Here is a 24,838-nt window from a genome sequence, read left to right on the forward strand (position 1 = left end):
AAGTCGAATACAAGCAATTCCTACTGAATGAATAACTAGTCAGCTCTCACTATAACCGGGCCTCGATCTGACATATTAACCTCGCCAATCGACATTCGTTTTCATCCCTAGTTTTGTTATCCCTAATTTCTTTCCATCCAGTGCACAAGCAGGCTACATATCTCTTATACATAGATCGCCCACGCCCAGGTGGATGTCTAACTGCAAAGTCGTTCCGACCTTTCCATCTTTTCACTGTATCGCATTGTTTTGAAATAATGAGATTGTAAATAAACTGATACTGAATTCGTTGCCCAAGCGGCGTTTGTGTAAAGAGTTTGGGAACACTATTTCAAGTTAAATTCTAAACTATGAGCTTCAAGCATTTAAATTCAACCCTGGAATAATGATAAATTTTGATTCCGCCTTTTCAAACGCCCTCAGGAAATGATTGGCAACCCCTAAACCTCACAACAGCCTTAACGACAACTATCATCCAAAACACGAACATGGTTGCACTCAGTCCCATGCAGCATGAAACCCTACAGAGAACACTCCCACACAATTTTGAACACTGTATTGCGATAAAGAGGGAATGAAGCTACCGGCTACACACCGGCGGCACTTGGCACAGGTGATGTTGACATTTCTCAAGTCTACAGACGGCGTGCAGCCAAATGTCACAGGGACGAATGGCTGGCGACACAGATACAATCACGAAAATCCCATCGACAAGAATGTGACAAGTGTGCTGTGCTACCATGCGCATTTACAAATACCAGATTACTACCCTGAGCATATATATAGTCAGTCATGAATAATATCAAATTGGCATACTTCAGGTAGCGTGAAGGCAAAACCAGCTACACAATATGGGCAGCTTCACGCAGACTTGGACAACTAGACAATTCTAGTTGTCTAATTTCACTAAATTAGACCGAAATGTCAGTAATCTGATTTGGAAAAGCTGAAATTTTTCTAGTTGTCCAAGTATATGCTTGGATAACTAGATAATTCTAGTTTCTAATTTCACTAAATTAGAGCGAAATGCCGGTAATCTAATTCTAATTTGGAAAAGCTGAAAATTTTCTAGTTGTCCAAGTCTGTGCTCACGGATTGGATATTCGCGAACGATTTACGCCAGGGCTACTCAACTGCCGGGCACCAGTCCAGAGATATACTTTTCCGGTCATCCGTCTCAATACTTGCTATTTTTAGGCAAAACCAAATCCGTCATCGTTAATTTGCAAAACAAAGTGCCAACTCTTCCGCTAACAGTGAGCAACAGAACAATATTATGCTTACGGCTTCCGCTAAACCGTATTACATTTGTGCCGCCGCAAATAAGTTTTACGAGAGTTATGATGGACCTGATTTTTTGTGACTGGAACTTAGCTTTCCATAGTTGAGTAGCCCTGTTCGTCATACAGTCACGGGACCAGTTCGTAGCCGGATGGACCCCATATTCAAAGATAAACCCCAGAACACAACTTAGGCTGGGCTAATTCGAGTACCTACCCTAGTGATTCGCCTCTGAATCGAGTATCACGCTCTTCGAGCCGCGTATCACAACAGTATGTATACTGTGGAACGTTGATACATGTACCTATTATGCTACCACAAAGAATATAATGCCAATTGCCAGCTCGATATCGCATTAAAGATTATTTGGTACATTTTCGACCACACCTATTTCATTGTGCTTGTGACAATTCTGTGGATTGATCAAGTTCAAATACGTATCTTTCATGTGACCACAAGGAATACAATGCCACTGCAATAGCGCACGAAGGATTATGTACATTTTCGACCACATCTATTTCATTGCATTTTGTGAGAGTGCCGTGGATTGATCAGGGCTTCGCAGATATAAAATTTTATCTGTGTCCTTGATATTTCTTATGCTGCGATGCGAGAGCCTTCCACAGCGGAAAATAGTACCGAAACTATAATTCTAGTTGATAAATTGTCTCTCAGTGGCAAAGAGCGTAAATTATAGCACTCGAAAACCTCATTATCTTACTAATCGACTAGAATTAGTAGGACTAATACTCGATTCAGATTTGAGAACCCTAATTACTGAGCCCAGCCTTGAACACGACACCTATACACACACACGGGATCAGCGCAAATCGGGCCGGGCAGAGCAACTCCCTCAGGTCGGCACGACATAAAAGCTTTCAAAACGATTCGAACGGAAAAAAAGGACAATGTAAAAACAGCGTAGGAATGACAGAGACAAGAAAGAAGAATAAATCAAAGAACAATCAATCCTCTATGACGACGTCTGGCAACTCGTCGCGCCAGTAATTCAGCTCGCTGTACTCGTGACGGTCGGCAGTGTCGATGCAGTTGCAGTCGAGCGCCGGGAAGAAGTTGTCGACCGTGTTTTCGAGTTTGGAGTACCTGGAAAGAGCCACTAGGTAATGGGAACGAAGTAGGTCGCCAGTCAGCACCCGTTGGCAGAGCGGGTCAGTACCGAAATGCCGTACTACTTTTTGGGAGTACGCAGATAGGTTTTGTCTGCTTGCAACACCTAGAGTAGCATAAAATCATGACTATTTGACTCAGGGCGTAGATCATAAAGTTAGCTGGTCCTGGAGAATGCTAACCGCGACGCATAAAGTCGGAAAGGTTAGCGCGATGATTACACGCGGCGTCCCGAGTTTTCAATCAAGTGGCGTTATCTGTTGCGTCACAATATGAAAACGCGTTTTTGGCTGTCAGTTGTCAATTTGTTGACTGAAATGGAATCCTGCTGATACCGATACTGCGACTGTAATAGGTAGAATTATTGTCATCGCGAAATGAAAGTCGTGTGTAATCAGTGCGGTACAGCGAAGAAACGGATTATAGAATATAGAGTATTGATATCGCTCTGCAATGGTGGGTACATAATTCGTTGATTGTTTAGTGCAGTGGTTCCCAACCGGGGAGGAATTCCCCCCTTGGGGGGAATTTTGCAACTTTTAGGGAGGAATTCCATTTTAGAATTCTAACGGATTTCCCAAATTGTAAATATAGTCAACCAGTCATATCCAAACGTATGTTCCTTATAGCTGTTTTTTTTGCTGAAAGTATGTTCAAATGCTGTTTGAAATCTCTTTTTCACATGCAAATTCCCACTTATTTTTTTTTAAAACTAGTTCAGATGTGCTGCAGTTCGCAAGACAAATTTGTAGGCCAGCGACGGCCTCTCAATCATATATATGCTAAGCGAGCAAATGTTGTGCCGAATCTATCACAACAAGGCCTCTAATGAATGTATTTATCTTATATTTTCAAGTCAACATATTCAGACAGTGACAAAATATTCCAACGTCATCGATTCAAGTCAAAGAGATCGCTCGCCTTGCTTTGTTTTTAGTGAACAGCTACCCGATCGAAAAAAGATATGTTAAACTTGGTGCAATGTTGCCGAAACGGAATGGGTGTCCTAAATTTCAATGAGCTCTATCACGAAATCTGATCACGTGTATGTTATATATCAGGGCTGTAACCAAGTCACGAGGCTCCGAGTCACAAGTCAATCTCACTTTCATAGTTTTGACTCGAGTCAAGTCGAGTCATTTTCAATTCACCATTGACTCAAGTCCGAGTCGAAGTCACCGAGCAGAGGGTCGAGTCCAAGTGATGGTATTACGACTCGAGTCCGAGTCCAAGTCATTGTGTTGACTGCTCAGTTTCCAGTTTAAGTCTTGTTAAACCCACTTTTTATAACTCTGTTTGGTAATATTGAGTGATTTTGATTTATAATATACTAATTTTCCCCACTTTGAGCAGTTCCTTGTCGCATTTTCAAGAGCCACGACCAATAGACGAAATTCCAATAGGAAGGCCACTTTACTGTTCTTCGAACTTACAATGAAATGTCGGTCTTGGCCGTCTTATAGTCTCGAGTCATATGAATTGGTTCGAGTCATGCACAATGACTCGAGTCCAAGTCGAGTCAATACACAGATTGTCTCTAGTCGAGTCGAGTCGCTTCCCTATTTTGATAAAATGACTCGAGTCAAGTCGAGTCATCAGAAAATGGTGACTCGAGTCCGACTTGAGTCTGGTCAATCCTGCCATGAAAGTACCAATATTATTGACCAAATGCATACGCAAACTTGAGAAAAATATTGCGAGACCAGTAAATTTATGCATACTGATTTTTCACAGCAGTTATATTAACGATTGGTGCATGATAAGCCGAAACACAAATGGATGGGTGGGGGTCTGTTGAGGCAAGCCTTCCAGAATTTGTTTGATTGTGACCAATACCATTGTTTTTGGAGGTCTACAAAGTGTTGTTACAGCCCCGCTAGAAACAAACACTCTGTACCGCCCGTCTTATTCTTCGGTCGACAGTTGTTTGCCCGGTAGAAATGACCTTTTTTTAATCATCGGGCAGATTTCTCCTAAGGGGGGAATTTCGGCCCAAATTTCGGCCAAGGGAGGCACGAGATGAAAAAGGTTGGGAACCACTGTTAGTGGAAGACAATGGTCACGGTCAATTTCGGAGATATCTGCACGTAGGAATGGTATGCACTACGCAGTGTACGTAATTCTTTAGTTATCTATAATTTGTTCTGGTTTGTTAAATCATGAGATTCTTCTTTTTAACTGCGATCAACCGGTTTCATTAATCCTGGGTTGTTAAATCCTGATGAACGCGATAATCGACTTTATTGATCATCCAACTTTATGATCTCCGCCCTAAGAGTTCAGTTGGAAACGAAAACGTCACTTACGAGGTGGTGTATGTTTGCATATTCTCTTGTTTCAATTCGCCACGCGGATTAATCGTAAACACCCGGTGTTCCGGTATGCCGACGGCTGTGTACGCTACTACGTCCTGTCGGAAAAATACGTGTTGGATAAGTCACCGTGTCTCGGTCTCTAAAGTGATTCACGTACGTTTTTCTTATTACCAAACCCGGCCGTTAGCGGGTTCTGACCGCACGGGAACAAGGCCTTTATGTCTTCGAGGCACTGGATTTTGAATTTTTCAGGTTTCTTTTCGATAACCTCTCTGAAAGAAATCGGAAAAATCTCAACACAACACAATTATGCCTAACACTTATGTTGCAGCACAACACAATTATGTGTTTAGGCTATGTGTTTAGGATGAAGCACTGAATCTACAAATATCACGAGAATTATAACAACACTAGCACCATTACCAGAGCAACATAAGCAAACTCACGTCCTGAAAGCACTTATAAGCGACGTGGGTGACAGGAACAGGGGACCAGGTGGCAACGAAACTCCCTGTTGGTTAATCCAATTCAAATAACCCTTCGTCATGCCGGCTTGTCCAATAGCGCGGGCCGAGAGGTAGATGAATTTATAGCCGTTCCTACAGAAGAGTACATGCGTAAGTTTGCATACAGAGTATTTGAAACGATTCTTGGAGGCACAGAACTTCAATATACAATGGAATGATATATTCATATGGAAATACACTAGGAAACATTTCGTCAGGATCGCAACCAATTCACAAGTGAATTCGAGTTTGATAGTTTTGACTCGAGTCAAGTCAAGACATTTTTAATTCACCACCAAGTCAAGTGAGGGAGCAACGGGTCGAGTCAGTATTACGACTCGAGTCCAAGTACCAATCATCGGTCCTGATATACGGGACTTGAAGAAGATACATAGAATGTGTTGATGACTCAAGTACAAATCTTTTTACGGAAATGACTTGAGTCAACAAAAAATTCAATTCAATGTATTCAATGTATTATATTTAGATTATTACATGAGCTCTTTCTGTTGGCCAAACTATTCTGTGCCAACAAAAAGAGTTTCTGTGTCATCTAAAATTAGTAGGCCTACATTTTTTAATGCCTGTCACGTTATAGCAGAGGTGGTCAGTAACGAAGTACTTCTACTTTTTTGAAGTAGGCTACTCAAGTAGTTTTCCTCTACTTTTGGTACTTACTCGAGTAGATCTGATTTTCTCTACTTCTACTTCTACTTCATAATATTTTGTGATCTACTCACTTACTTTACGCTATTTTCAGTTTGTCAGGTAGAAGTAGTTTAATCCCCCAATACTAAAGATAGCCTGAGGAATTTCGGGGCTGTTTTCATGCAGTACCAACATTTAATATTCATGAAAGTCAAGTTAAGTTCAGACATTTTGTTGCGCTTCGCGCACAGTAGTTATGGAGTGACAAACATGTTTTCACGAGAGTATCAGTGAATATAATTTAGGTACCGGATTGCTTGGTTCTGCTCACACCGCATTGTCGCCATATCAAATATTTCATCACAGTATATATGGCCCACCATAACGTTGGAAACTACCGTTTCGCAATCTAGCAATTACCTATCATAACATAATCTAGCAGCCCATGACATGTCCTGCTAATCTGGAAAATGTGGCTTTTTTTTAACGTTACACCTGTTTTAGCAGATCACCTTTCAAGCTTTATGGACAAAAGACATGAGATATATTTTACGCTTTTTAGAAGTGGCATTTGTATTTTACTTTTAATTCTGAGTATCATACTCTGAGTTCTAGTTACTTTCAGTTTTTTGTAGCCTGCAAAACACAGTCCTACATGTTGAAACATAAAGCAAGTGTAGTAATGCCTCTATCTTCCGAAAATAAAGCTACACTAATTATAGATTTTACGATCCACAATATTTGTTATTAACGTATACTAATAGCGCAAAGTGTTGAAATCGAATCCGATACAACTTCTCCGTATTGCTCTTCGCCTAAACTTAAGGGTCTTATAAAATGGGGTAGGGCGCCATACCATGATATTCTCTAAAACAGGGTCTTCTAGTAAACAAAGGGTTAGTATCGCATTTTCATATCACTGCTATAATTTGCATCTCATCTCCTCGGATGCATCAATACGAATCAAGCTCTCTGCACCTTCTGCATAGCTCAATTTGCAGCTTACAGTCCGTGCGAACGAATTAAGACTGTTTTCAAAACTACTTACTTACTTGAGTAGATTTAAAGTCAGTCAAATCTACTTCTACTTCAAGTAGTTTTAGGTTGCTTATGGAAGAAGTACTTCTACTTGTACTTGAGTAGATTTTGTCGTCGCTACTTCTACTTGAGTAGCTTTCTTGACTACTTTGACCACCTCTGCGTTATAGTTGTTAATATACAAAGTTCTTTTAAATTCTCTACCATTTAATTTCCGGACGATTATCTCCTGAGAGTGTCAGTCGAAAATGTTCCTACATATACCAATATGAATATTATATATCAATATGAATATTATAGAGTAATAAAAAATACTTCAACTTCCCACCTGCTAATGCTGTCATAAAGTTGGGCAACACCTCCTTGTGTCCAGTCCTTGCCCACGACGGGAAGAATTTGCCCGAAAACGTCAGACCTTAATAACAACTCTCGTCAGCAATCTTACCCGCACGCAAGTCACACAAAGACTATTGACAAACAAAATTACTTTGTGATGGTTCCGTCTATATCGGAAACGACCAGTCTGTCTGTACATTTCCAGAGGTAGATGGTTGCATAGCACTTTGAGGTACCTTGATATTGCGATATGACACTGAACGTCACCGTGTTGGCGCCAGGCTTCAAATTTAGCGATTTCTGTAAGTCATATATACACTATTCATGAACACTGAACATACTATGTAACAGTTTTAAACTTACCAGTTGATCTGAGGTTAGGCGGGTCGTCTTTCTCATCATTTTCGAGTTGGTGGAAGGATATAGCGTGTGTAAGGTTTGGGCTCTGTTAAGACGTAGAAAAATCGCTTGAGATTCGAAAATGATTGTTTTACCGTAGTGAATAAAAATCAGTGAAATTCGGATTGCACAAAGCTAGATTTCGGTACATGTCAAGATTCAGAACTTAAGTTGGGCACTGTGATTCCAGTTTTGAGGCGATGCTAATGAGCTTACGAGATGAAAGTAGTCATTGTTTGTACTCAAGTAGAAGTAATGTAAATTTATACTCTTGTAGAAATAGAAGTAGCGATATCAAAGCAAGTATTATAAGCCTAGTTTTGACTATATAAACAAAAACTGTCAAGCAGAGTTAGTCCAATCCTCTCGAGTCAGCTTCAATTGAATAATATATTCATATTGAAATTTGGCCAAATATTTTCGGCCGGCAGACACTCGTCAGGGGTAATCGTCAGCAACTCGTAGAGAATCGGAAATAACTTTGTTTATCAATAATTTTGTGATACGATTCTTCATATACAATGTTCTTTCCGATTCTCTACTAGCTACTGACGATTACCCTTGACGAGTGTCAGTCGAAAATATTTGTGTATATTTCAATATGAATATATTAATACAAGTGGGCAAAACCTATTCGAGTACTTGTAAAAAGTAGAAGTACTCCATTACCGACCGACAGTACCACGTAATAGCGAAAAGATAAAATATAAGAAAGTTTATTGTATACATCGGAAGGAGTGAAGCACCTCTAGCGCACCTTTTGAACTCCTTGCGGTCTGCGGATATGCTCGCGATTTCATCGTCTGTACTCGAGTTTTCTTCCGATTTACTCGGACGTCTCGCTACAGTGGGGGCGGATGAGAAGGACTTTGCGAGCGTTGGCTTGGATGGAGAAGTGGTGGCAGGCTGTTCGTTGGATTCTTTATCTTTCGAGGTGGTGGCGCTGGCTTGGTCGGAATGCGTGCTGCCTGCGCAATGGACAGAGGCAGTCAAATTTGTTAGCGTTACTACCAGGGCTGTAATGACTCGAGTCATTTTCTCAAAATACAGAAAATGACTCTAGAGTCAATCTGTGTCTTGACTCGACTTGTGCATGACGCAGACCATTAGGGTGGAGTGAAAAATGGAAAATTTTGAATTTTAAAACGGACACTTGATATGTGGTGCCAAATTGAAAAAAAATAATTTCTATAATAATTTTGGGCTCGTGCACCCTCTAGTGGTCGTGCAATTGCACCGAACGAGCCAAAAATAGCTAATTTCGCTATATATTGATGACCGCTTCCTCTAGAAAGCTGATTTTGGGCTCAAAAGATGCGGAAGCAACAAGTTTCTATCTCACTTCCACAGAACTTTGTCTTAAAAATGAACAGAAAAAAAGTTACGAGCAAATTATTGATTTTTAGACCATTTTTCGGTAAAATTAGGCACTGAAGCAGGGTACGTGGTACGTACGGCCAAAAGCGTGTTGTGATCGATCTTATGACTGACAACTCCATATTGGAAACACATAAATTGCTAATTCATATTGAAAACACAAAACAATCAATTCCATATTGAAAAAAGATATATTTCGAAGATGATTTCACAACCAGAGTATTAGTCTGCATTTTGTATTAAAAGATTTCATCTGTTTTCGAGACTTCAGTTTTTCTCTGATTAAGTCATCTCTACGTTTAAATCCCGTCACATGGGCAGATGCTTTGGTCACCACTTCAACGTATCTTTCCACTGCCTGGTTGTGCCAAGGATGTTTGAGGAGATGACCTTAGATTTTCCATCTCGAGATATGCTGAGTTTTTGATTGCTGGTGGCTGTTCCATATCTTTTAGATTCAAGTTGACAATTTAGTGGTATGATTTGGCCTTGATGTTTATAATTGGGATTTTAAACAATCTGATTCTAGTGTCAACGTTGTTTTTAGGTTTCGTTTCATTAACATATCCTCCTGCAAAGTCATTAATTGGAATCTGGTATTCTGTTTGATCTGCTCATAGTTGTAATCTTGCAAGTCTTTCGAGGCCTTCATCATCATCACCGAGCATTCCCAGAAGACATTATCCGGATGTGCAAAATAGGCTTTTCCTTGTAGCAAAGGTAGTGCAAGGTTGCGAATTCGTGTATCAGAAAGCTTTGTAATATGGGAAACTATGTTGCACAAGTTTTTAGCACCATCAACAATGGAATTGTGCCTTTTTATATAAAACCATGACGGAAAATAAAACTCCATGCAGAATTAAGCAAGATAGTTCAGATTGCTTGATGGGTGACTCTGTCGCACATGTATGCTATGTATAGAACCTCAAAAAATCAGGAAATCTAAACTATCTTACTCAATTCTGCATGGAGGTTTATTTTCCGTCATGGTTTGAAATAAAAAGGTACAATTATGGATGACTCAGTCCCACATAGAACATGCCGAATTTTGAGTTTCTATGAGCGACAAAGTCATCCATCAAGCAATCTGAGCTATCTTGCTCAATTCTGCATTGAGGTTTATTTTCCGTCATGGTTTGAAATAAAAAGGCACAATTCCATTGTTGATGGTGCTAAAAACTTCTGCAACAGTTTCCCATGTTACAAAAGCTTTCTAATACACAATTTGTAACCTTGCACTATCTTTGCTGTAGCAAACAAAAGGCATGTTTTGCACATCTGGGAATGCTCGGTGATGATGATGAAGGCCTCAGAAGACTTGCAAGTCTATAACTATGAGCAGATCAAACAGAATATCAGATTCCAATCGGCGACTTAGAAGGAGGATATGTTAATGAACCGAAACCTAAAAACAGCGTTGACACTAGAATCAGATTGTTCAAAATCCCAATTTTAAACATCAAGGCCAAGTCATACCACCAAATTGTCAACTTGCATCTAAAAGATGCGGAACATCCACCAGAAATCAAAAGCTCTTCATATCTTGAGCTGGAAAATCTAAGGTCATCACCATTAAGGATCAATCATCCTTGGCACAACCAGGCAGTGGAAAGAGACGTTAAAGTGGTGACCGAAGCATATGCCCATTGCTCATGTGTCGGGATTTGAACGTAGCGATGGCCTCATCACACAAAGACTGAAATCTCGAAAGCAGATGAAATCCTTTATTACGAAACAAGATTTTAAAGTTTGTGCATACTAATACTCTGGTAGTGAATCCATATTCGAAATATATCTTTTTTCAATATAGAATTGATGTTTTTGTGTTTTCAATATGGATTTGCAATTTATGTGCTTCTAATATGGAGTTGTCAGTCATAAGATCAATCACTACAAGCTTTTGGCATCATAGCCACTGCTTCAGTGCCTAATTTTACCTAAAACAGCCTAAAAATCAATAATTTGCTTGTAACTTTTTTCCTGTTCATTTTTAAGGCAAAAGTTCTGTGGAAGTGAGATAGAAACTTGTTGCTTCCGCATCTTTTAAGCCCAAAACCAGCTTTCTAGCATAAGCGGTAATCAATATATAGCGAAAATAGCTATTTTTGGCTCGTTCGGTGCAATTGCACGACCACTAGAGGGTGCACGAGCCCAAAATTATTATAGAAGTTATTTTTTTTCAATTTGGCACCACATATCAAGTGTCCGTTTTGAAATTCAAAATTTTCCATTTTTCACTCCACCCTAGCAGACCAAGTCATATGACTCGAGAATTGAACGGCCAAGACCGACATTTCATTGCAATTTCGAAGAATAGTAAAGTAACCACACTATCGGGATCTCGTCTATTAGTACTGGTACTTGAAAATGCGACCATAAACTGTTAAAAGTGACGAAATTTTGGACATTATGAATACGAAGCATTCCATATCGCTAAGCAGTGTTGTAAAAAGTGGGTTTAACAAGTCATTAACTCGAAACTAAACAGTTAACACAATGACTTGGACTATTACTATAGTCATGACCGAGACTTGACTCGGTGGGGAATTGAAAATGACTCAAGTCAAAACTATAAAAGTGAGACGTGACTTGTTCATTTATTGTTATAATTTATTACAGAATCGATATATCAATATTGTACTGAGAAATTCAAAAACGAATGTGCACGGATTATGAGGGGACTTGCGATAAACGGCACTCGGTAGGGGTAGGTTAGGATTAGGTACATCCAAATGCAGAATTCACGAAGAGCCAAATTCAGTTATCGTAATGCCGAGTGCAAAATATTTACTTGTCGAGTCTCTATTCTGAGAGCTGCGTCTCCAAAACCAGGAAAGGCGAGATCCAGACGCGATTCGCGATCTCTTGCTTAACTGCTTGTGGATCATCCTTTCCAGCACGTCCTGAAAAAACATTGAAAAATTTTGATTTTAAATCAATTCAAACACATCAATTTAATTACGTCGGACAATGTCTTCTTGAAGACGCACATCGACAGCAGGAGGGGGCCGGCCGCCTCCCAGTCACAGTAGCGTTCTCCGAGCCGGATCACCAGATCGGGGTGTTGCGTGACGCTGAAGGGGTCTTTCGCAAACTGCTCGTAGGCGACCAGTTTCTCTTGGAACTTGTCTGAAGAAGATTGCGAGCTTGATTAAAATCAGAGGTTCTTAACCGATTTTAACAGGGGTTTGCTGGAGGTCAGGGTTGTAATGACTCGAGTCACGACTCGACTTGACTCGAATCATTTTTTCAAACGCATTGCATTGCAACTTGAAAGAAAAGTAAAGTTAGCACATGATTGGTATCTCGTCTATCAGTCCTGATACTTGGAAAATAGGTCCAGAAACTGTTAGGAATGAGGAAAATTACGTTATTATGAATGCGAGTCAATGCGAGTTGGAAAAAGTGTGTTGAACCGGATTGAACTGAAAACTGAAAAGTGAATACAATGACTTGGACTCGGACTCGAGTCACAACAGGATGACTTGGACTCTATCCTCTATTCACTGACTTGGAATTGACTCGGTTGTGAATTGAAAACGACTCGGCTTGACTCGAGTCAAAACAATAAATTGAGATTGATTTGCGACTCAGAACCTTGTGACTTGGTTACAAACCTGCTTGAGGTCAAGACACATACCTGACTCTAAAGAATATAAGCTTACGCCTTAACGGTCTAGGCCAGACAAGACAATGTATTCTACACTGATCCCAATGCTTGGAGTGTAAAACGGGTTTCTATATACTTGCTACAGATATCATGCCACTAACAAGTTATACAGGGGTAGCCAACATCCCAATCACACGGATTTGGTTTTTATGATACAATAAACATATCAAATCGAGATGGATCCCATATGCTTGCTACAGTAGACAACAATGTATTCTTTATATGAATTTCATTGATCGGTTGAATAAGCATCATTCGCTGACTACCTACACTCTTCAGCGGCAATCGACGCCAGACGAGGATTTTTAGAACTAAAGTATAACCACATTGCATACAACCGTCCAATTATGATACCAAAGAAACAAATAACAACACAAAATACAGGCGAAGCGCAGCCGCATTTTATGTTGCGCTTGTTTCTGTTATGCCATAATTGGTTGCATGCAATGCAGTTATACTCCAGTCCAGTGTTTGTATATTTACTATAATATACTGGTAGGTGTGGCTTGGCTGGTTTACCTTCGTCAACTGTAAGCTTTCCATCTTCTAGCTTTCCTCCGCAGAGCGACATCTTAATCGGCAGAGTGGCGGCGTCCATGGCTGTATCACTAGAACAATTATGCATATCAAAATTTATATTTTAATAATTACAGGCTGCCGTATATAGCAAAATTTATGCAACATCTATGTAGGTAGCAATATATTTATATGTGTGCTGTGATCGGAAAGGTCTTGCATCTAGAGGTTATTGGTTTTTAGGCGCTTAGCCCTAATACTGGAATAATACGACTAGAAACTGTTAGGACTGAGGAAAATTACGATATTATGAATGCGAGCCATTCTATAGCGCTCGAGCAGAGTTGAAAAAAGTGGGTTCAACGGGAGAGAGCTCAAAACTGAACAAAATGACTCGAGTCACAACACTACGACCCGGAATTGACCCTCTACTCACTGACTCAGACTTGACTCGTGGTGAATTCAAAATGACTTGGCTTGACTCGAATCAAAACTATAAAAGTGAGATTGACTCGTGACTCGGAACCTTGCGACTTGGTTACAACCCTGCTCTAGCCACTGTGAAATTGCAGATTCAACGGTTTCATATTACAAAAGTACACAATTATTACCACGGGTCGTCACAGACGACGCAGTCAGTGCCGCTGTCGACGCCCGCGTCGCAACTCGTCAACGGCATTTCCTCAGGGGGAGTCACGCTTCCGTTTTCTTTGTTACCGTCTTAAAGTAAATACAGTACGCATGTTTCATCAAATTCTTATCAAGAAAACTTTATCGTGGTGCAGATAAGACATAAAGCAGCTCGCACAAACAGTCTGGGACAGCAGGATAATTCTGGGCGGCTAAGTAAACTAAGTGAAATGATTATAACCTATTTACCATTCTCCTGCTTATGACAATGGTCTCTGATTTGACGTGAACTCAACCTGGTTTGCCAAGCTTTGCAAGTAATTTACGAAATTTTCTATGCTCCAATATTAATTCTAATATAATTCCTAGTTTTCCTGTAATTGCAACAGGAGAACAGGATAGTGCGAGACAAGCCAAGCTGCGCACAGACATTATTTGCCATTCTCATAATTACGTGAATGAACTCTTGATTTGCTAGGAACTGAACTTCATTTGTTGGACTTCTTTCTCATTCGGAATTCAATTCAATTTCAAAGTTTTTGCGAATTGAGTAAAGCTAACGCTAATCTAATTCGGAAAAGATGAGTGTAGTTGGGTTGTTCAAAAATAACTTTTTTTCCGTGTTCCGGAGATTCACTGAATACTTTGTTGGGTTGCCTAAAAAGAAAACGGTGCACACCAAATTTGGCTCGATACCAACTGGTAGATGTGAACACACAGGAGCTTGAAAATTTTGAATTTATTTCTAATTATTTTACTATTTTTACTGTTAACCCCACAGAATTGTTGGGTTGTCTAAAAGAACGGTGCTTAACAATTTTTGCTCGCTCGGCGGGTAATCCCAGAATTATTGATTAAAAGCTCAAATACCCTCGCTTCTACGCGTTGGAATTGAGTCAAGTTTGTTTTGCTCGTTTTTGCAGACAATTCGACAATTTCACAATTTAAATTTTAAAAAAAACTTTATAATCAATTCAGAAATTTTCTGCGTTCCCGTAGACCACTTGAAATCGAGGCAAATCTGATGCGCAACATATTTTAGGCAGTCTAACAAGTAATCAGTGCATCCCCGGAATCTGGAAAAAAGCTACATTTGAACAATTCTAATGTGTAGATATATAATTCTAATGAAATTTGGAAATGCTGAAAACTTTCTAGTCATCCGACTATGTACGCAAACAACGCCCACACCGCCCGTGCATGCGCTCTTGACATGAACGTTACAACAAACGAGGGATTACGCAAACAATATACCTTGCGTATCAGGCTTGTCCTCGGGTTTGGTCTGCAAAGTAAATATTGTGTTAACGTTTTAGGACATTGCGCAGCGCAACTACAACGGTTAGATCACCGATAAATACAGGTTGGCCTCGTTTGGTTCCAGATCCAGGACTTCGTCCAGATAGAGACCTTCCGCGGGGCGCCTTTTTTTCTTTGGGCTCCCTGCGAGAGAACGCGTAAAAATTTCATCAAGTGTTACATATTCACACACACAATAACTTTGTATATCGAAATTTCATGATAAGATAGTTGATATACAACGTTCTTTCCAATTCTCTACTAGTTGCTGACGATAACCACTGACGAGTGTCAGCCGAAAATATTTGGGTCTAATTCAATACGATTATATTATACACTTGTATATTGAAGATCTGCACCTCCAAGAAGCTCTTCAAGAACTAGTAGTTCAAAGTAAGCGAAGTCAGAAGAACAGAAAAATCACCTTCGACGGAGGCAGAGGTTGTTGCCACGGGCAAGGTTTCTTCGTCTTTAACCGATTCCGCCGCTTTTACATCATCACTACCTGATACCAGACTTTCAATCGGCTGACTCACGACAGGTTCGCTTTTTTGAATCCTGCGCACCAGATAACTTTTGAACACTTCGAGGAATCTGTACAGATCAAAACATACCTCGCTTTCGGAGATTTCGTTTCGTGCTCCAGTACGAATTTAGACTTGACCAGCGTCGACATAGAGAGTGAACCGCTGTTGTCGCTCGGAAGTTCGCCCCAGTCCCAGCCAACGGGCGTGCCCACTTCTTGACGATCGAACGCTTCCGAGTCGCTGTATGGGCTTGAGATTTCGGGGGTGAAAAGTTCATCTTCCCTAAATAACAAGCATGATTTCAAGCAAAATTTTAGCGTTAGTAAACAATTTTGGCGATTTTTGACCCGAGTTAGAACTTTTTTGCAACCTTCATTTCGTTTGTATCGTAGCTTTTGCGCTGTCGGTGAACTTATCATTAGACATTTTACAGCTTACAGCCTGCTTTACAGGCCTACCGTTGTAGACGGCCCATTGTCTGCTCATTGTGAATCATAAACATGAACAAATGAAACAAATAGGTTGACATGGTCTGATGCTAAAGCTCAAAGTACCGCAATATCCCAACTGAAGCAAGACTGCGTGGGCGTTGCATGGTTCTTATATCAAGAAGCGCATGATGAAAAATTGTGATGTAGACACCATTGCCAGACTGAAGCAACACGGTTTGTCAAAAAAAAATTTTTCAGGTCAAACTACTTGGTAAGGACAGACAGTTACAACTAGAATAGAAATGAAGATAAGTAGTACAATTCTACCATTATGTGGGAAAACACCTAATTTGCATACGTTAGTTCAAATTTGGTCAAAATTAAGATTTTTATAGTCAAAATTTTGATTTTTTTAGTTTTAGTTTTTAATAGTGATAATACTGTGCACGGCCAGTCAACTTTGCGTCATGCCACCTAATTTGTTTTCAGTCGGAGCAAGGCAACACTAGGGCCCCGATGCTTACTTGGAAATGGCTACTTCTATTTTCACTGGACTAGAAATTTATAAAATTACCTCTACTTCAGTACCAGTACTAACAATCACAGCTCCGGCCACTTCTGTAAATCACAGTAATTTCAAGGTGCCATAAATTCTTTGAGACTTAAAATCTGCTGGACATGATATAGCATAAATGACAGCATATCAATGGCTTCACTATCTAGTGGGCCAAAGTGAGAAAATAGCGCTTGGCTATGCTGTGAGCATGCTGACATAGAATTCAATGAAATCTTCATTCCTACAACGCACCATTGGAACCTTACAGCATATAGCTCCTGATAAATGCTATTATACTCACCCTGTTGGCAATTCGCTATCAGAGAAAACACTGCAGAGACGCTTGTACTGTGTGGTGCCTTCGTCGGAGCTGTAAATCGAATATAATATATCTAAAACCGATAACATTTAATGATATAAGAGAATACGCAATCATTAGAGATCAAATATGACCGGCGAAGCTTCAAGAGGGGGGTAAAGGAAAGCAGAATGCAGTGGTTATTTAAATCGAAATGGGATTTTCGAACAAATTATGATATCTATGATAGGAACACAGGCAAACAAACTTCTAAAACTGGCTGTGTTCATGGAAAGGTGTCAAGGTTTGTCAGGTGATGGATCGCTCGTCAACATTGAAATTGCTCAGCTCACGCATTCTGACGCAGAACTATGAGTCAAAAGGCAGTGTCCTTCTCTCAGTTCACGTACAGAGCATGTTGCGTTATTGCATATATGATATGTGTTCAGACTAAAGACTCCACAACAAAATCTAACAGCTCGGTACTGGAGTGATGTGTCTCTTCAAGACAAAATAATTCCACGCAACAGCAGCTACATTGCTACAATTCAATACTACGATGAAGCCTATCCTGTAACCATCGCTATTTCTCAGTATTCGAGATATAAACGAGGAGTGTGTTACGTGACTCAATAAACTGTTACCCCAGTTTCAGTTCCGCATCACCATGGTCTCTCACATAAAACTGTGTGACGACAAAACATAGGAATGCGTTAAAAAAGCAAATGCTTCACGATTCAAGTATTTCCCAAAGGCAGACGTTTTTCACATCCAAATTCAAACCACTTCAAGTGAAATAGAAAACCAACTGAGTACGCACAGTTGCATTCTGTGATACAGTACCGCATCATTGACACATCCAAGTTCAAAGAGATTAAAATAGAACGGCCACCAAAGTCGGCCGTCTAATCGAATCATGCGTTTAGTAAATGCATCTTGACACACAGCCGTAGCCGTGTAATGATATGACACACGCACAGCTGCACGACAGGTAGCAAGCATCACTCAATGCCATGCTCTGCGAGATATACCTGGCATCACTGGGCAGACTAATCGAAGTTGAATTTGCGCTGCCGTCGCTGCATAACGCAACACGTAATTTAGGACGAGGTTTGTCCCTGAAAGAATACACAACGGTGCACGAGATCATTCAAATAAACAAATCAGTTGCGAAACGTCATTGATCAGCAGAGTATTACGCGTGTTCAGACTTCAGATACGTCACAGCGAAACTTCCAATTTAGATCTGGTTTCAAGCGTAAGCGAGAGAGCAAAATATAGACACAGTTCGCAATGCCTACAAATCAGGTGATTATTACTCAGATCCGCTGACACGCCAGCAACAAAGAGAACATAACGTAAAGTGGCCTTATCCTCATGCCATTTCCACGCCATATTTCTAGGTACCATAGATGCTTATTGCTTGCTCACTGCATATATGCTAAAATAGTAGGCCTATATTTTCATGAAATGTTAAACTATTGCTTAACTGACATCATTGTTTTAACATACCAGGTTTACATATAAAAATTGATGGACAATTCGGCAGTAAAATACAAGAACAAATGTTAACTAAGTCACAATCTGCACTAATATGATACAACTATATAATTCTAGTTTTCTAATGAGAAAAATTAAAGCGAAATGTCGGTAATCTAATTTGCGAAATGTTTCTTTGCTCTAATTTTTATTCTAATCTGTTTTTTTCTGAAACGATAGAGAAGAACTGCATAGTGCGAAACGAATACGAATATGTGCGTTTCCTGTGCTTATGAGATGAAATCTGATGTAATATTAACTGAACTTGACTAAGTTTCCAAGTTTTTGGTGAATTTAGTAACGTCGGTCTAATCTAATTTGGAAAATACTTAGCGTTATAATTTAAGCCGAATTGCATCCATAGAGTGTACTATTAAGCAGTTTGCATCATTATTCGTTAACATATTAGTCTTGTTCCACATATTGCAATTTTCTGCATAAAGACCACGACAAGAAGACAATCGCTCCATCATTATCATGACATCAAGAGCAACCTGTACTATGCTCCAAATAAATCAAAAACGCATAGCAGTGACATACCCTTGCAGGTCAAGGCTCAGTTGAGGTTCAACCGGGTGTCTTTTCTTAGGACAAGGACTCTGCTCAATGCTCGGCAACATGGGGACGGTGTCTTCTTCCGAGTCTGAAGATGAACTGTTGCTCCCCGTATCGTTTGGTAGCGATGACACGCTTCGACGCTTCCGTCTCTTTCGTCTTTTCCGTTGCTTTGTGGTCGAGTCGTCCCGTGATATCGAACTGTAGACACAAATTTGAGAATAGAAGATAACATAGAAGGACAGGACAGAAAATGAGGTGGCATGAGATGGTAGGTGAGATCGATATATCAGATCATGGTCCAGTATTCTCGAGTTTTGACATGTTAGAAATGTTCTCACGTCGGTGGAATACAGATAAGTTTATCTTATGACAAGTTACTTTTATACTCGAATATGAAGATTCGGGATCTGACTTTGTATCATTTAAAGTAAATACATTGTGAACAGCATGTATCACTGATGTTGAGTAAAATAGTTCCCCAAACATCCCATAGAGCATCTAAAGTCGGACATACATTGGAAAACAACAACGTGACAGTAAGTTATATGTACATTTGCAAGGAAAAGAGAAACTCCTCGCGTTATAACAAAATAGATTGATAAATAACCTGTCACACACTAATGTAATCACTACCTTTAAGATTCGGGCTCTTTTCAATATGAATATACTACAGTATTCAATTGAATAACGGTACAATACATTCCACCAGGACAATCTATAGATAAACTATCGAAGATACACAAATGTGGATATATCACCAGCCAATAATGACAGACAATTGGCGGTGTCAGCTGGTGCGAATGCAAGGAATGCCTGCAATTGACATTGCATACAGCTGTCATACAATCCGGGGAAATTGCAGCTTGGCCGTAACAAAATCACACAAACAAGTAATCTAATCTCGCACACTTAGAAGAGAGTTGAATTGAATCAAACATAGTCGGCCTATCAACCATTCCCAACATATATTTGTAAAGGCAATGGAGAAACAAATGTCAGAAGGCTGATGAACATGAGTTAGCGTTTTCAAAGGTTGACTGACTCAACTTCACTTAAACAAAACTCTGTGTTAGGAGACAACAATAAAGAGTTGTGCTTTGAGGTAACCTGAGGTTATATTCAAGGTACGTCAGTTGTACACCATTAAGAGTCACGCCACTATAGTCGTATATCATCAGCCGGCGTAACCACGCTTATTATTTGAACAAAATATCACATTGCATAAAAGTAGGAAGCTCATTGGCTTAAAAAACAAGGCGTTCACAGTTACATAACTTCACGTGCAAAGCCAACAGACTTGCACTATCGTAAATGGTTAATTATTATGATAATTTTAGTTTGCAGAATTTGAAATAAATTGATCAACAATACTGATATAATATAGGCAATGCACGCTGCATTATCTTTGAATATTAGTTAATTGCAGTGAGAATTTTAGTTTGCAGAATCTGAAAATAAATACAAATAGAAATACAATATCTGCAATGCATACAGGACTATCCTCATTCCTTAAATATCATTTAATCGAAGAGTTTATCAGACTCCTTGAAATATGGACCGATAAATAAAAGTTGTTTACATTAAAACGTAGCTACCAAACGCAAGGATCTTAAAACATTGTTTTGGCCATTTCTTTGACACATGCAATTTCATATGAAGTGGGAGTACCTTTTATGCATATTTTCATTGAATTAGCAGCTTGGATTCAACTTCCGCTTGCGTTGCGAATAAGTTACATAAAATTATGCTGACATGTGACCTTACGAGGATATTGTCGCGGCGGAATCAAAGTAGCTTATATCAAGATTTTGTGAAAAATAGAATTTCGGCCAGATCTCATGTTTATGTTTGTCGCATATTTACCCGTTGTTTTCGCTCTTGTCGCTCCCATTTTCCAATTCGGGGGATACCGGTCTGGACGGTAACGGAGACGTAATTAACCTCGAAGGAACATCCTCCCCGCACGCTTCCTCCACAAAAAATGCCTCCCCCTGATCTCCCAACTTCATATGAAGACCGACGACTTCATCATTGATTGTGATGTCGACCTGCACAAAAAATTGTTTGACATGAAATGAATTCAATATAACTTTAGCAGTTGCGTTAATTACAATTTTCTCTCTAGCCCGCAACACTCCAAGTTTGCCGAAACGAACGTGAAACGGAGATGAAACAAGCTCTTGGTCTTCTTGCTCTATCACTAGAATGTCTATTGCACCTGGAAATCAAGAGATACGTTCATCAATGACCCGATTCAATCAAATAGGTGCCTTTTATGCGCCTACAAAGAATATAATACTATTTCTACATCATATTAAAGACTATTTGGTATCTTTGACCTCACATATTTCATTGGATTTTGCGACAATGTTGTAGGTTGATCACGACTTCACAGCTATATCATTTCCACCAACGTGATTAGCTTTGTTGGACATGTTTTAGAGGCTATGACACAATCAATAAAGGTTCACAGTCTTCCACAGTGGAAATTAGTATTGAAACTATAATTCTCATTGATAAATATCGCCTAGTGGCAAAGAGTGTATCATTTCAGTACGGGCACTCAAAAATAACACCTCTCATTACTAGAATCAAATCATTAGGACTAATACTCGATTCAGAAACAAGTACGGTACTCCAATCATTGTGCCTAACCCTACTCCTAAGCTGTACCAAAAATAATATTCAAGCGCTAAATTAGTTGGTAATAAAACACTTAAAATAATTATAAATACATTGATTCATCAACATCCTAGTCTGCAATAGGCCCTATAGATTAACCTTCTTCCGGAAGAGCAAAAACTGACAATAATCATTATACAGGAATCACATACAATTTGATTATGCATATTGAATGGTGACAATATATCAGTCCCAGCAAAGGTGACTGCCGATTATAAAGAAGAGATGTAGAGTTGATGGAGGTCGTGTGTTCAAATTGGGATTGGGAGCAATTATTGTCTGTCCTAAAGATCAAAATAAAACTCGCACAATCTCAGAACGCGTAATTAGGGTTAATAAAGTTTTATTTGAGTGCAATGCACTCGTGACAGTCCGCTTCATTAGGAGAATCAATGCAGAATACATTAGAAAACAGCAATAGAGAGTATCCAGGAATTCACAGAAAATGATTTCATATTGATTACTTTCTCACGATTTAATTGACGTTGGCAAAGCTCAAAATAGGTAGGACGAGGAAATAAACAAAAATTTCAATAAACCACGACCTTCGACACGGCGACAATACCTAGATCAAATCGCAAGTATTATCAGGTATAATCAAATCTATAATCTTTCACAATATCTACATATGTAAGGAATCCTGCATGCAACACTGGCACATTCGTAGAACCATGATAAAAACCATAAAATGGGACAGTATGAAAGTTCAGGCACAGCAACCACTATTGTTGTTGATTATCAAAAATAATATATTCATATCAAAATAAACCCGGGTAATGGTCATCAACTACAGTTGTTGATAACACAACTATATTGATCATAAAACCTAGAGTTTATAAGGATACTGTTACTGCCACGTACTTAAATGTAGGACATGCTCAGTACACTTTACACTTGAAATGCCTTGGTTGAATATCTGGTACACAAAATCCTGTTAAGATTTATAGACGCCTACTTGAAAGCAAGCTGTGTATACCATGTTACTGATGTTAGTTGTAAAAATGATCTTACCAGTCAATGTTGCAGGATTCAATTGATTATACATATCTTTCAGATAGCGGGCTCCTTTGTAAATAACATTCATCTTGTTTCGTTCTTCTGTGAAGGATTATGCAAGAAAACAGCTATATAGCAATTACACAATTCACACCAGCTGTTATAAATACTCACATTGATGAAGATGAAGGTAGTAACGTTATCTTTGCTCTTGTATCACAGTAACTTCACGTTTGCGTCCAGAAACTTGAAATTACCCAAGACTTACTGGTATGTGGGCATTTCTAATTGCACTTTTCCCCTTTTATACTCAGCATTGAAGATCAGTGCGTCATACAGTGAAGGCGGTAGTGCGCTAGATATCTTGAAATCGATTATTTTCTGACAATAACAAAGTGTATGCTCTAAAAATATCCGGTATCATAGAGGCACTTAAGCTCATACTGGCGCTTTCGAAGCTAGTCGCAATATTTACTCTAAATGAGCGATAAGGACACAACGAATGCAGCCGGGTTTGTCTGTACCTCAGAAATAAACACATGTGTTCCGGTGCTAAAAAAAGCCACTATAGTTTATAGTAGCCTGCTACTACAGTTATATCAGCCTTCCAAAGAGTGAAATTCCACAAAGCCGGCGAGTCATGATCAGGCGAGATCAACGTGAAGACAGCTACTCTTGCATAACCAGCCAACAATAAATACAGAAGGTTACTATCGTTCATTCGTTCGTCGACATTTGTTGCTCCTTCTGGCCCTAGCGGTGACTGAGATTGGAAATGTTTCCGTAAACACTACACAGACAGAGATCCCGGTATCCCTCTTGCGTTCATTTCACTTCTATTATTACTTTTGTCGATTAAAAACACCACAAGGCAGCAATATAATGAAAACATGCGAAGGAATCGATGTGACTTGGCCCACTTTGTTTGGGGAGGGGTTACAGTCGTTAAATCGCCGTCATCGACTGAGGAAAGGAAAGGACGTAGTTTATTTTTGTCCTTGATGTTTTTGCGGCATATACACCGACTCATGATACACATACACACGATCTGCGCATATGCAAACCATGAGTGCATGATGTGCATATGCCGCTGGACAAGGAAGTGCAGATATAGCCTTTACGACTTTCTAAGTCATGCACCACCCCTCCATGCTATCCCAGTAATGCATGAGCGCCAAGCAGGGAAGCCATGGATACCAGTGTTACTAATCAGGTCTTTGGTCTGACCCGGTCGGGAATCGAACCCACGACCAATGTTCCCTCTAAGCTGCGCACGTGCGCAAATGCGCAGTGCTGAAACGGTCTCTGCGCACAGAAAATCTACACTGCGCACAAAAAATCAGAAATGATGTCTTTTTATAGTTGTTGCGCCCTGTTGTTCAATGGACCACGCAGGCGCGCAGATTCGTGAAAATTAGGATGTAACATTGCCAGGGCCAAATAGTGTTATCGCTGAAGTCTGAAACCGAGGTACAAGTGCGCCCCGCAAAGGTAAATATTGCGCTCCGTGAAGAAATTATAGTTCATAATCACCTGCGCCTCACGGAAGTTATTTTTTTATTATGGCCTCGTACACGTGAGCGATACTGATATCATTTCAATAGCGCATTATTTTCTGGGAAAGGCGAAATAACATGGTTTAACAAAGTTATAAATAACAATGGGCTAGCTCGAAGTTAATCTGCGATACCCTGTTGACCGCTATTTATGATACGCGTTGGTAGTTTCTTTAGTGAATCAGCTTTTCTCGCCAAAGTGCGCGAAGCGCGGGAAATTTCTAGAATTCATGACTGAATCGGTCAGTATGGTCGGGAATTGCATATATATTGTTATCAATTTTTATTTTCTCTCTGCTCACGTATAATCAGATTTGCCGGTAGAGCTCAGTGAGGTGTGTTTGACAAGGATGGGACCACTCAATAATAATTCAACATCTTCGAGCGGGCGGACCCGTTGATATGACTTCATCGTTACATGATGTTACTTCGTGACTTCCAGTCTGCTATATCAAAAAATATAGAATCGCCCAAACGTAGGCTTCTAAACTAAGAGAAGCACACGATTTCAAATTGGTATTTCTTCACTGGCATAAAATTTTTCCCAGCGGG

At 39.7% G+C, this 24,838-nt stretch overlaps 1 protein-coding gene across 3 annotated transcripts; it reads right to left on the bottom strand.

Moving 5' to 3' along the window:
• Positions 1-2,137: 2,137 nt before the first annotated feature.
• LOC145444320 (phosphatidate phosphatase LPIN1-like) lies at positions 2,138-23,301 on the bottom strand. Of its 3 annotated transcripts, none has more exons than XM_080322264.1 (23): positions 22,905-23,301; positions 22,746-22,832; positions 21,164-21,270; positions 20,916-21,100; positions 19,035-19,250; positions 17,987-18,073; positions 16,959-17,027; positions 15,758-15,952; positions 15,568-15,701; positions 15,196-15,287; positions 15,099-15,129; positions 13,826-13,934; positions 13,218-13,306; positions 11,991-12,157; positions 11,820-11,931; positions 8,409-8,619; positions 7,616-7,697; positions 7,404-7,552; positions 7,245-7,331; positions 5,171-5,323; positions 4,882-4,996; positions 4,716-4,819; positions 2,138-2,385 (listed from the first exon to the last, which is right to left on the bottom strand). In XM_080322264.1, exons 2-23 carry the CDS (start codon positions 22,816-22,818, stop codon positions 2,247-2,249), a joined length of 2,706 nt encoding a protein of 901 aa, XP_080178390.1. In that variant the 5' UTR covers positions 22,819-22,832; positions 22,905-23,301; the 3' UTR covers positions 2,138-2,246. The 3 variants fall into 3 exon arrangements, with proteins under 3 accessions (XP_080178390.1, XP_080178391.1, XP_080178392.1); XM_080322265.1 differs by having other exon boundaries at positions 22,746-22,829; positions 22,901-23,301; XM_080322266.1 differs by lacking the exon at positions 17,987-18,073 and having other exon boundaries at positions 22,905-23,291.
• Positions 23,302-24,838: the final 1,537 nt, after the last annotated feature.

The sequence above is a fragment of the Botryllus schlosseri genome, chromosome 8 (assembly GCF_051294905.1).
Source record: "Botryllus schlosseri isolate E-star chromosome 8, Bs_hap1, whole genome shotgun sequence".
NCBI classification, from domain to species: domain Eukaryota; kingdom Metazoa; phylum Chordata; class Ascidiacea; order Stolidobranchia; family Styelidae; genus Botryllus; species Botryllus schlosseri.

What these genes read in the sequence shown, in the direction of transcription:
- LOC145444320 (XM_080322264.1), bottom strand. Translation starts at nt 22,818, where the DNA reads ATGAATGTTATTTACAAAGGAGCCCGCTATCTGAAAGATATGTATAAT. An exon ending in GATAGCGAATTGCCAACAGG is followed by an intron (nt 15,953 to 16,958) that starts GTGAGTATAATA and finishes CTTGTTATTTAG; the next exon opens with GGAAGATGAACTTTTCACCC. An exon ending in CTTTATGACAGCATTAGCAG is followed by an intron (nt 5,324 to 7,244) that starts GTGGGAAGTTGA and finishes ACTCTTCTGTAG; the next exon opens with GAACGGCTATAAATTCATCT.